The sequence below is a fragment of the Notamacropus eugenii genome, chromosome 1 (assembly GCF_028372415.1).
Source record: "Notamacropus eugenii isolate mMacEug1 chromosome 1, mMacEug1.pri_v2, whole genome shotgun sequence".
NCBI lineage: Eukaryota > Metazoa > Chordata > Mammalia > Diprotodontia > Macropodidae > Notamacropus > Notamacropus eugenii.
Genome location: NC_092872.1, coordinates 469,481,298 through 469,494,374, shown reverse-complemented (window position 1 = coordinate 469,494,374; position 13,077 = coordinate 469,481,298). Strand labels below are relative to the sequence as shown.

General features: G+C 39.8%; 1 protein-coding gene across 12 annotated transcripts in view; it reads right to left on the bottom strand.

Annotated features, from left to right (window-relative positions):
* Positions 1-13,077, bottom strand: part of FTO (FTO alpha-ketoglutarate dependent dioxygenase) — a 417,587-nt gene that overhangs the window by 260,211 nt on the left and 144,299 nt on the right. For all 12 annotated transcript variants that reach the window (XR_011972182.1, XR_011972181.1, XM_072632230.1 and 9 more), the window contains one exon: positions 48-127. Coding sequence is in view for 10 of the 12 variants with exons in the window: in XM_072632230.1 (XP_072488331.1) it covers positions 48-127 (80 nt within the window). In the remaining 2 variants the exon portion in view is untranslated. The remainder of the gene's footprint in view (positions 1-47; positions 128-13,077) is intronic.

Here is a 13,077-nt window from a genome sequence, read left to right as displayed (position 1 = left end):
TCTTCCTGTTGCATCCAAATTCACAGAAGATTTTCTTTTCTACTTACCTCTGCCACTCTGTGGGTAGAACTGAATCGAGGTTGCAAACCAGCCAAAACACAGTGTTGATGGGTTGTATTAAGATCATCTAAAGGCAGATCACAGAAAAAAAATTAAACAAGAAGGGAACAAAAGAACTTTGCATTATTACGTAATACCTGCCAACATTGAGCTACTTATTACTGTATAGTATCAACTAGAGGCTGAAAGCACATCCGGAGTTCAGTCCTCAAGCAGAAACAAAAATTATTTTAGAAGTTGACATTTAATTCTTTAAAGAACCCCCCTTTACAAATGTTCTTATATTTTCCCCCCACTGGATGCCTTTTTAGAATATAACTATATTTTCAGTTTCTGGGACAATTTGTAACTTCTTATGTTACTGAAAGCTAGCTTTCACTTCTGTCCAAGGCATTCTTATTTCTTCTTCCTCAACTCAAAGTCTTCTACTCCCACAAGTTTTCAAGCAATTGACCAGTCAATACAATAAGTCACCTAGTTTTCAGATGAATGTAATTCAAGCCTAGGCCTACATCATGCAAGAACTGAGAGCATAATATTAATATAAAGCTCAAAGTAGGATGTATAGCAGTGGGAGCCCAATTACTCAGTCAACTCCGAAAAACACCATGTTCCTTTAGATAGAAAACCCTTTATTGGAAAGATGAGTACCTGGTCTTCCTTGTCTAGCAAGAAATTATTTCTCATACCAGTCTACAGACTACTTTTCTGGATAATTAACTACAACAATCAAAACATGGCTCCTCTCCATTGCCAAAACCAATCAATAAACTTTTAGTAAACACCTGCTATATGCTACTATGTGCTACGCAGTAGGGATAAAAAAAAAAAGGCAAAAGACAGTCACTGCCCTTGAGGAGCCGACAATCTAATGGAACCATTGCACATTTTCTGTGTCAATAAAAATGACCACAAAATTTGTCTTGAAGCAAAATGAAATTGTGGAAATGTAACTCACAACAGATCAATTCCTAGAAGATTCTCCTTTGATAAGTTCATGCTGCTGAGAAGACTGAATTGATTGTGTATCATGTTCTTATTGATTCTATATACAACTAATTGCTTTTGTCCTGTAATTGCTTAAGCCGTGATTCTTTGCATCTGTACTTAGTTCAGAATTCAGCTGGTAATGGGTTAAGTTTAGAAATCCAGCTCTCCTGATAATCACTGATCTATTATTGCCTCAAGAACCCAGCTGACCTTTGGGGGATACGTGTGAACACAAGCGAATGAGACTAATAGCTTTACACCACCAAGCTACCCTTGAAGGATGTTTGGCTTACTGTCCAAAAGTCTGGATGACTATCTCACCCCTAGACTGAAACAAGGAGCACTTCTTAGTCTCAGGAGGAGGAGGGGGTTGTTGTTATCCCTCATTACCAAACTTCCAACCAATCATGTTTTTCCCTACACCTCAGCTCTCTAATCAATCATGCTGCCCTCAAACCTGTGAGTTCATCTACCCTCTTCTCTTTTTTGTTCTATATTCCCCAAAACCTATGAAAGAGGGGCTGTCTTTTTGCTCAGGGTTTTTGGCATATGTGGACGCAAGCCACTGACCCATTTACTGACAGGTACCATTGCCCCTGTTAACAAATGTTATCTTGTATGGAAACTTGCCTTGGTTTACTATTTTGTTAAATTCCAAATGTTACACTGCCCAGTTTCACCATCTCAATATTATCAGCCCAGTTCTGCTCTTTTCCTTAAAGGCTGCTTATATCTGAAAAAAATATAAATTCAATGCAGGCAGAACCAAGGAATAGGAGGGAGTCTATATTGTATTAAAAACAAAAATGCTCTGAAAATGCCCACAATTTAACATTATCCTATCCAATCTTTTTTCTCCCTCTTTGGACTGGGCTAGTGTTTCCCTTGGTATGGGTAACTCCATCAAGCAATACAGATCAACATCTATTATGCAACTTAAAGTCCTAGAAAGTAGCCCAGGGCACTGAGAAATTAAATTACTTGTCCAGAGCCACAGACCTAGAACACATCAAAGACAGGATTTGAACTTGGGTCTTCTGATTCTGAGGGCCATCTTTCTATGTACTATACCATGCTTCCTCTCATCCAGTCATTAAAGGTATTTAATAGCTACATCCCCAGCAATGACAATTCCATACAACTTACATATACTGTGTTTTGGAGTCTGGAAATGATATAAAATAGATAATTTTTGGAAATAATTCCAAAATTATATTATAATTCAATTCAAAAGGTCAAAGATTCCAAAATTATATTATATTATAATTCAATCCAAAAGGTCAAAGAAAATTATATCAGGAGAAGAGAATTCAAATCCTATATCCCGTCCAAAAAAATGGAGGCTGAAAGGTCAGAACTCTAGCCCCATTTACCCTTTCCCCAGAAACTCAGTATAATACCTACCTAAATATGACTAGCTGACTGGCTACTTGGGCAGAGGAGGGGGAAGAAGGGGGGTGCTGAGGAACTGAGAAAGAAGCTTTGCTATTTGAGGTGTGAGGGATAGAAAAGAAAAAGGAAGCATTCATGTTACATGTTTGCTTGAAACCTGGCTCAGGTTAGGTAATGAACATTTTTATGGGTTCTAGCCAGGACCATAAGAAATGAAGAAACAGTCACTGCAGACAGTGATACCTGAGTCAGAAAGAGTCAAGATCAGTCTTGTAAATCCCAACGGAATCCCAGTGACTTCTGTGTTATTAATACTAAGAACCACAGACATCATTAAGGGGAAATCATCCTAATGAACAGATTTGTTAAGTACTTTTGTTCCTTTCAGTAGCAACTAATCTGATTCGGTCCATGTGGCAAAAAGAGTATTAGAAGTATTACTTTCAGGTTTGTACCTTCATTTAAACTCTTGGCAACCCTCTAATTGAGGAACTCTCTTGAAATTGCTTCCAACTGTCTCTAATCCTTTATGACTTTCAGAAAGAACCCAGCAATTTTAATTTGAGAGTTTGTAATTTGTCTAAAACTCTAATTGTATAAAAGTGGCAGAAGATTCATGGAGTGTATGAGACTTCATGGAGTCTCAAAGGATATTTGAAATGACAGTTCCAGTCTTAAAAGATTACTTTTTATATTTTTTTTTTATTGAAGAAACATGAAAGCACGACTTGTTAATGAGGCATGGATTGTTTGCGGAAAAGAATGCCAATGACATTGCAAAACATAATTAACCAACTGCTTTTTGTTCTACAATTAAGAAAATCAGACTAGAAAACTTACTTAACAAAACGGAGGAAGAAGAAAAAAGCTCCATCTTTGGCTACCTGATGGCTGAGTATGACATGCCCCATCAGTGTGGGAACCAAATTCTGAACACCAGTGTCTAGCCCTTCATAGTAGGGGAGCCTCTTTTCACACAAGATACCCCATTCTGGAATTTCTATAGTCACTAAAATTTTCATCCCTGACACCTCTCTAATCTTGATATTTGCATCAAATCTTGGGAGGATTGCAGAAATTACTTAGTGTGAGAGAATTTCTGAATCTAATAGCCAAAGGGGCAATACACAGGGTCCTTTTGCCTTTGAATAAAGAGATATTCACACTGCTGTAAAAGGGTAGAGGTCTAAAACAGGGTCACCCAGAAACACATACCCAGTGATAAAATACAGTGGCCCTGGAAGAAGCAGGCCCATATCCCTTTACCAATCTTCCCCAAATGAAAAATGACAGCAGCATGTTGTATGAATTCAACATCAGATGGTCTGGATTTGATTCTAAGTTAGGATATTCGCCAGCTGTGGTGACATTGGGAAAATCATTTCGCCTCAGTTTACTGTTATAAAATAGGGGGAGGGAGGGAGGTAAGGAAAAGTCAGGCATAATGATCTCTCAAATTTCATCGTGCTCTGATAGTCTGTGTTTCTATGGTTATTTGATAACTGACCAGATCCAACAAGGTATTTGTTTACTAAGAGTAAATATGGTATTTTGGAAGACAAATTAGTTTTTAGGACATATATGGTGGAACAGTGAGTCATTGCACAAAAGAAGTAAATATGAAAGTTCCTTCCTTTTTCAGGATAGAAGTTGTCTAACTCCATAAATCTCACCAGATACAATTTTCCACAGAATCGTAACCTCTTTCAATAGGCAAAGAGAGGGATGAGGGGGAATCCAAGCTGCAAAGTTTAAACTTGTTTTTGATCCTTTGCTGGAAGGGCTGGCTATCCGGCTGGGGTGTTGAGGGAACTGAATTCTTGAGGTTAATAATTCATTTTCACAACTTTAAATGTACACTGGGAAATTTAATCCCACTTCAGAAGGAGCTGGTTTAACCTGGACTTTGTTTCTCAAACCTCCCCACCTTTCTTTCCCTGCTTTCGTCCTCCTCTTCCCCCAAACCTCTCCTCTTTTACAATTTGTAACACTTTTAACCATTTTCCAAAGAGGTTTGGGAGTAGGAAGGACTGGAAAGATGTGAAAAAGGGGTGGGGCTACATTCAGGTCGACCAGGAGAGCCTGTAAAAAGTAGGTTAGGCTGAGGGATAGAGAGAATCAAATATTTTTCTGCTTCTCTCTTTGTGGAGGCTTATCAGACTACTCTAGTGTCCCCTGAGGGACAGAGCTTTCCTAATGAAGTGAATAAATACAAAAGCAGAAGCCAGTAAGAACCTCGGATTTCTATTCCTTCATGTAATTTGCTTACCTCCATCCCTTTCTCTTTATTTCCCCAAGTTTTCCACCAGACATCTAGGAAGAAGCCTTACTGGTTCTTCTCTGAGACCTGAAAAGACTTAAAAATCTGGGCCAATTAGAAGCACCAGGGAGGGAAAACAGACATTCAGGAAAGCCTGAATCACACCACCTGCCACAAATACTGGGAAACCCACCATGATAGTTTGATCATACTTTGCTACCATTCAGGTCTATAAATTAAGATGCAAATGTTGACTGGGCTCAAAATTGACTAAAAGAAAACAAGTTCTGCTAGGATTAAATATATATAGTGTTCAAAGTATATAAGTGTACTATACAGCCCTACTAACAAAACCTTAACCTAACTTGATTACATTTGGAAAGTTAAAATCATCCCTGGTTAGGACAGCTAGGTGGCACGGTGAATAGAGCACTGGCCCTGGAGTCGGGAGAACCCAAGTTCAAATCTAGCCTCAAACACTTGACACTTACTACCTTGTGCAATCCTGGGCAAATCACTTAACCCCGACTGCCTCACCAAAAAACCCTCATCCCTGGTACACTCAAGAGCTCAAAGCTGTAACACAGGTTGTGGAAAAATAAATTGGCTTCTTCCATTGCATGCCTTCATCTTCTTTGAAAAGATCACTGATGACAGAGGATACATAGTGAAAATCCAACCCAACACAAAGCATAGAGCATTATTGCCACTGTTCATGCTTTTAGACCAAGAATAAGCAATAGGTGACAACTCTCTACTAAAATTCTTTCCCCAAAACAGTATCTCACTGTGGTGTGGAAGTGCGCCTATGTTATCTAAGGTAATGCCAGAAAAGCTCAAGCTCTCCTTGGTCCACTAACAAACCAAGGGATAGGCTCTGTCGTTCAAGGAGCAGTCTCATTATGCTCACAAAGAGATGTAAATTTTCAGTCAGTGAAATTCAAAGAATATCCACTTAGACAAAGAGGGATTGAGATCTTTGTGGAAAACAAATTTATGTTTCCTTGAAGTACTGAATTAAGAAACAGATGAACATACAAAGATAATGTGACTTTATTATCCAAAGAGGCTAATCCTTGGTCAAGGGATTTTCCAAAAGCCTCTTTATGCAGAGAGATCCTAGTTACATGGAGCTGAGAATGGCACTAAGATCTTACAACTTTATAGTGACTTAGTCATTAGCTGACAAAATGCATGGCCTTACCTGGTATGTGGCCACTGCAAGAGCTTAGGCTTAGTTCTGGACTGTGTGACAAATGCATGTTTGTGATTACAGTCCAGGTTATATTACTGATACATTGTGCTCCCTGAGTTGTACACTTTCCTTTCTGTGAGCTCCTTGGGAGGAAAGACTGTTTACTTTTTGGTTTGTTAGCCTCAGTTCCTAGCACAGGGTAGGCACCGCATATATGTATGCTACATTGAAATGAATTTCAGCCTCAGTTTCCTCACCTAGAGGAAGGACACAATAACATTGGCCTTAACATGATGAAGTAGGTTTCAGTCCCACCTTTGACTCATTCAGGTGGTGACTGTAACTAAGTTACAGAACAACTACTGATCTATGCTGAGAGAGGGAACAGCTCACCTGGAGCTCCTGACATTAGGAAATAGCAGGTCCAGACAAAAGCAAACCAACCACACAAAAAGAATTATTTCACAAGGCTAGTTTGGAGGAAACTTTGTAAACCTTAGAGCAATATATAAATGTGAGCCATTATCAGCAACATAAAATTTGATGTTACATTGGTTATCTCACTTAGATACAAGAGAATACAGCAAAGACTGTTAAATACCTGAACAGGTTAAAGGTTGAGGAATACATTTTCTGAATATGCCTAAGCATGAGATACATAATCACCTTTTCCTGGGGAGAGTGATGGAACTGTCCTACATAGTTAGATATAGAATGAGGGGGTAAAAGGTCTCTTAAGGGTTCATGTCCAAAATCATTGGGTCACTGCAAACTAATTCACCTCGCCTGAATATTTATTGAGTACCTATCATGTACAACGTGATACAGGAAAAAAAAGGACCAAATCAAATAGTATGATATAGGAAGGGATGATATGAATATGTAAAAAAAATTTTAAATAGTGTTTACATAGTCTATTTCAAATTGCTTAGCATTTTGGAGGGGTGAGAAAGCAGAAAGGGAAAAAATTTGGAATTCAAAGTTTTATTAAAAATGAATATTAAAATTGTCTTTGCCTGTAACTGGAAAAAAATAAAAAACTATTTTAAAGAAAAAAGTAGTGTAATCAATGGAAATACTGTTGAAATTGGAATCAGAGAACCCAAGTTCAAATTCTGGTTCTCCCTCCTTACCACCCCCCAACCCCAGAACTTCTCTGGGCCTCAGATCCCTCAGTGCTTTAAGAAGAATGGGCAAGGTGACTCTCTGCCAGTTCTAAATCAGTGATATGAGCTACAAAGCAAAATGTGATAAGTTTGTCTCTTTGCTTCTCCTAACACATCTTAGGCTCAAGGACTGGGAACTGTTTTAGGTTCTGTATAGACAAGAATTCAAAGAATAGTTAGAAATGCACTAATTCTCCTATTCAAAAATGCTATTAGTGCCTTGTTAGTCAAATTAAATATCACACAGAGCTGGGGATTTACTCCTAGGTGAATAATCCACAAGTTCTACTCTTTTGACACAACTGATTAGTGAAGAGGGGCAGGGAAAGAGTAAAAAGACTGCCTTCTGTCTCCTGGTGGATAGGGCAAATAATCTCACAGAAAAGTGCCCGGGAGCAGACTCACTGCTCCTCTACTCAGAATTCATCCAGTTTACACCCACACTCCTAATTTCACTTGGGTGCGAAAAGAGATGGAGAATAAGACAAGCTGTTTATGTTTATAAGCCTTTCTGCCTCGGTCTGCACTTCCGCATATATTGCAGAATGGAAATTTCAGGAGGCGAGGAACATCCCATGGACTGTGAGAGCTGAACTTAAGCAATAAACATGGCAATAACAGAGAAGGCAGGAAAAGCCTACATTCATATTGGACAAGCAGCTGAAACTGTGCTGTCACCTTTCTACTTTTCAAAGTGAAAAGAAACATGACAGGTGCTCATTTGGCTGTTCAAGCACTTTCCACTTAAATGGCAATTCCTCAAGCTTACCAACTGCAGCCTGAAGTTATAATTTATTACTGTCTCTCCATCCTCCCTGGGCCCCAGCAGAAAGCAGAACACAGAACCTACATTGCAAGACCCCCGAGATGTAGTAAAGTATAATTATTTTGAATTTATGATTAAGTCATAAATTATATGTACATTTAACCTCAGTTGGTCAGTTGAGAGTAGGGGGATGGGGTCAGAGGAAGAAACAACAAAAGCCCTTTGCTCTAAATAGAATTTCTATACAGAGGTGAGACTGAGTGAGTGCCACCTGGTGGGTTGACAGAGATACCACAGTCTCAGAGGTTAGTCCCAGAAGGACCCCAGTTAGAAACTTTGAAGTCCATAAAACTATTCCTCCTTCCCATTCATGGAGCTATTACACAAAGTGCCCCACGTTAATGACTCAAGAAAGTAGAACTGGTGCTAATCTCCATGTTATTTTGCATCTAATTTTCAGGTTGCTCCAGGCCCTGCTCCTTATACATTAATCCTCCAAGTCCCAGCTTTCCTAAGGAAGGTTAACAAATACAATCTATAAAAACTGCTCTTGGAGTTCTGTCGAGGTAGAACTCATCCATGATTGTGATAAAATCAGGGATCATTACAAAGCACTGATTCAGCAACTTACTGATACAGACTCATTTAACCTCACTGATAAAAGTGGTGAAATATCCTTTCCCTGCAAGTCCCCAGGGATGTAGGAGGACAATGGATATAGAAAGGTTGGGCAAAATTCACTAAGGTAGGATTAGAACTCAAAATTACTGAATCACCTGTGCTGTCATCCCATTTAACATGGTCCAAAGGAAAGTCAAAAGATATTACATCAACTATTCTAACACCTTGATTTTACATGCAAAGAAACTGAGGCCCAGAAGTTCACTGACTCACCCAAGGATATGCAAGTTCTTATGAGCAGAGACCTGACTAAAATCTAGGCCTCTTGACTACAAATTCAGAAACTAAGACACCATTTGTATATACTGTGAGAATTCTTCCTTGGCAGGTAAACAGAATAGCTGATTGCTGGAAGTTTGGTCACACCAAAATGAGAGTCAGGTAGATTACTGGAGACAAAAGTATAGAGAAAGTTTAAATAAGGAGGAAGATATGTTAAAAACGGCTTGCCTAGAAGTACTCATGCCCAAATAGGCTTCACTTCTAACCTTTGCTCCCCTCAACACCTCACCTGTATGACTAATTCATAGTTAATAGATAATGTCCTGATGCTTCTTGAACTTCAGAATCTACCCCACAAAAACAAACCCATAGCTTGTCTCCAAGCTGCTTTAAGTCCCTAACTCCCAAGCAGCATTCAGTCGATGGAAAACATCTGGGGTAAAGTAAATCATCCTTCTTTGAGAAAGACCAGAGTGTATTTTTTTCCCCCTCTAAGTGTGTTTTGAAGTCATGGTCGGAAAATTAGTGAAAACTGTAAATCTGCTTGCAAATCTGGTCATGTCTAACTCTGAGATTAGGGCAAAGATTCCAATTTAAAAGTAAAACCATGACAACCCCAGTTAAGCGTGTCCTCAGGCACAGCCAGCGGGGCCTTCACTCACTTCCATGGACTGTGGATTTATTACAGGCACCCGACACGTTCCCCATCAGACACCCCTGGAGTATGTACTTGAGACAGCAGGGTTCAGTCTGCACTTCCTCTGCAGACCAATATATTATTATAAATTGAGCTAAACTGTTTCCTTTTCATAAGTGCTATGAAGTTCAGATTTCAGTTATCAGCAGGCAAAGCTGAGGTCCCTCCATGGGGCTACTTATGCTATTTGTTTTTTGAAAGCAGTGAGAAAAGGTAACAGGAGTTCCTAGCCACTCTTGGAAATGAGAAGAGGAGGGATGCCTTTTGTATGTAAATAGAACATCTTAACAAGAATTACTTAACTACTGAATTGAAGTAAACAGTTTTGTGCCTGGTATGGTTCACTAAGACAAGAAGCTTCCCCACAGGCAAGAGTTAAAAAATCTAGGACAGGACCTATGTTAGAGACTTCATCTCTTTTCATAAAGGATAACAACAGGCCTGTTCACAATCTGAAAGAATGGCAGAAACCAAATAGCTATTATTATAAGTATGTTGCTGTTAATAATGGTGTAGTGGAAACAGTACTTATTCTGGAGCCAGAGGACCTAAATTCAAATCTTGCCTTCAACACTGACCATGCAAGTCAAACTTCAATTCTAGGACGTGGCTTCTTCTTCCTCTGTAAAATGAGGGATCTGTAGCCTACAGCCCCTAGAATCCTTTCCAGGCCTACATCTGTGATCTTCATGCCTTGAGGAGTTACAGCGCAGTAGAATCTGAGCACTGAACTGAGAATCAGGAGACATGGGTTCATATCCTGCCTCAGACACTGTGTGACCAACCAGTTAGCATGTTAAAAACTTCATCAAGTCTCATCTATAAAATGGGAACAATGTTGAATTACCTACTAAGACTGTTTTTGTGAGGAACGTGCTTTGTAAACATTCAAGTGCCACATAGAAAAGTGAGATGTTGTTTTCCTTCAGCCATACCCCTGGCCAGGTTGCTACAATATATTGGATTAGAATAAGCCTAACACCTAAGAACACTTCTTGGAAAGAAACTATTAATCCCTCTCCTCAAATAGCAGGCAAGAGTGGGTATGGGGCTGACCCCCTTTTTCCTCAAGGATAATAACCCCCAATGGAGAGTGGAGGGTGGTGACTTTCTAGCAAAAAGAAAAAAAAATCTCCTAAGGATGGAAACTGTTTATCCTTCATTTTGAAGAGGACCAGTGATGTCATGGGTAATACTTGACTTTTATATGTGAATTGCATTTAAGTGAAGCAGAGCTGCATAAAGTTATCAGCCTCATTCTCCCTTGCAGAGTCATCAAAGTCTAGTGGCAAGAAAAAAAGCAGAATGACCTCCAGTGGCCCGGGACACAATGGATGACCTTGGTGTCTTTGGGGTCTGACCAAGCTCTACACACTCCACAATGCCATTGGAACAAACAGTTCCCACCTGCCCCTTCTGCCAGGGAAATCTTTACAACCCTTAGTACCTGTTCCTCTAGGGTCCTTCTCCCTGTAATTCTTCCCTTCTCCAATAGCAACTAAGTCTTGGCAGCTAAAAAGCTCAATGTTACTGTCTCTACACCAACGTTAAAAAGCAAGCATGGGCAGGCAATCCCTCTACTGAGGCCTCTAAGTGGGGCTACAATAGTGGGCAGCTCTAAGAGCACTTTGGAGGAGTACCTTCCAGGCCGCATGCAGAAAGCAAGCCATTACAATACCACCCAGTGTCATTCTCCTAACTACACCCTGATTCCCTTCTGCTCCATGTCCACTGACTCTCCCTTGGATCAAGATGCTTCATCACACTCCCCAAAGATGACAGCTCAGTATTTCACACAGTAAAACCCATCACGCCTTCCTGTCAGTGTCTGAACTCAGCTATCTGTGAACACTTGGCAACGGCCCCACATTCCTTTTCCTAACCAGTAGGCCATAGGGGCACATACACAAATCAAGTCCCAGGAAGTTTTTCTTTCCATCAAACCTAAATTTGCCACTTTTTATCTTCCATCCTTGTTCTGCCCTCTGGGGCCAAACTGAAAAAATCTAATCCCTCTTCCAGTTGACAGCTCTTCAAATATGAGAAGAGATCTTTCATATCCCCCTACTCAGATCCTACAGCTAATCCTCTTGCAGAATGAATTCTAGGCCCCTCATCATCCTGGCTATCCTCCTCTGGACATTCTCCAGCTTATCAACGATTTTCATAAAATGTGGCTCACAGAACTCAACATAGTACTTGAGATGTAATCAGACAAGAGTAGGGTGTAGGAAGACCACTGGCTCCTTGTTCATGTACTCAAAGCTTCTCTTAATGCAGTTGAAAATCCTATTACCTTTCTTAGGTGCCATATCATGCTCTGCACTTGCAGTCCACTAAAACCTCCAGATCTTTTTCAGAATAAGTACTGTCTAGCTCTGTCTCTCCCAGTTATAGTTCCTTACGGCACAATGATATTCCATTATGTTCATATGCCACAATTTGCCCAGTCTTTTCCTTATAAGCATATAATCGATTTCCAAGTATGTGCTATCATAAAACATGCTGCTTCCTAACCTCAAAGCAAATACATGAGCAGATTCTTTAGGAAGCCAGGGGCTACAGAGTCCCCAAAGAAATGGAGACAATGAAAAAATTATACACAGAAAACGATTGTGGTCAAAGGAAAATGTTATTGGACTACTCATTATAACAGTAGGCCTCAGAATGGAAAAAATGTTTTATGAAGACAACACACGCGCACACACACATACACACAGCCAAAACAAAAAGGCGGGAGCAGAACATTGTAAACTTTTAGGCCTCTATTAGACAAACTCCTTATGAAACATCTTTTCATTAAGAATTAAAAATCAAACAAAGGAAAGGCCTGTGCTGTCAGGACAGCTGCTTCTTGAGGCCAAAACAAGGAAACTAAAGTCAAATCCAGGAACAAACTTTTCCAAACTAGAAACCTGCCTAGGCAGGGAAATACTCCAAAACTTTCAGGGCAGGTTAACCTGCATCTACAGAAATCAGCATTTAGCAATTCTGACAGGGTATCCTGAAGTGCAGAGCACATTGGGCAACTTCAGGAAATCAGAACTAGAGTTTTTCTCAATTTTACTCTAGAAAAGAGATGGGGTGGAGGTGGGGGAAGACTTCCACAAAAGAGTGCTAGGGAGGAGAGGGGGCTGGGGAAGAAAGATCAACAAAAGAGTGCCAGCATGTCAAAGAGTCTGTTCTGATGTATCAATTCCATTAAACTGCTCTGCTATATCAGCTTCATTAAACCTAGATGACATTAGAGCTCCACCTCTAAAGAAGAATACTGGATTTGGGGATATGGGTTCAACTCACAGCTCTGCCATCTCACAAGTGTGAGACCACAGACTTATTAACCTTGCTGAGTCTCAGTTGTATCAATAAAATTGAGATGATAATACTTGCTCTATATACCCCACAGAGGTGTTAAAAAAATATAAAAATGTGAGTTGTAATAGTAGTAGCTGACATGTAGATAGCATTTTGAGATTTACAAAGTACTTCATATGCGTCATTTTACTGGGTCTTTACCATAACCCTATGAGATAGGTGTAATTATTATACCATTTTGCCGATGAGGAAACAGAGATCCAAAGAGGTTAAGTGACTTCCTCAGGATCACACACATAGGAAGAATTTGAACTCAGGTCTCTCTTGATTTCA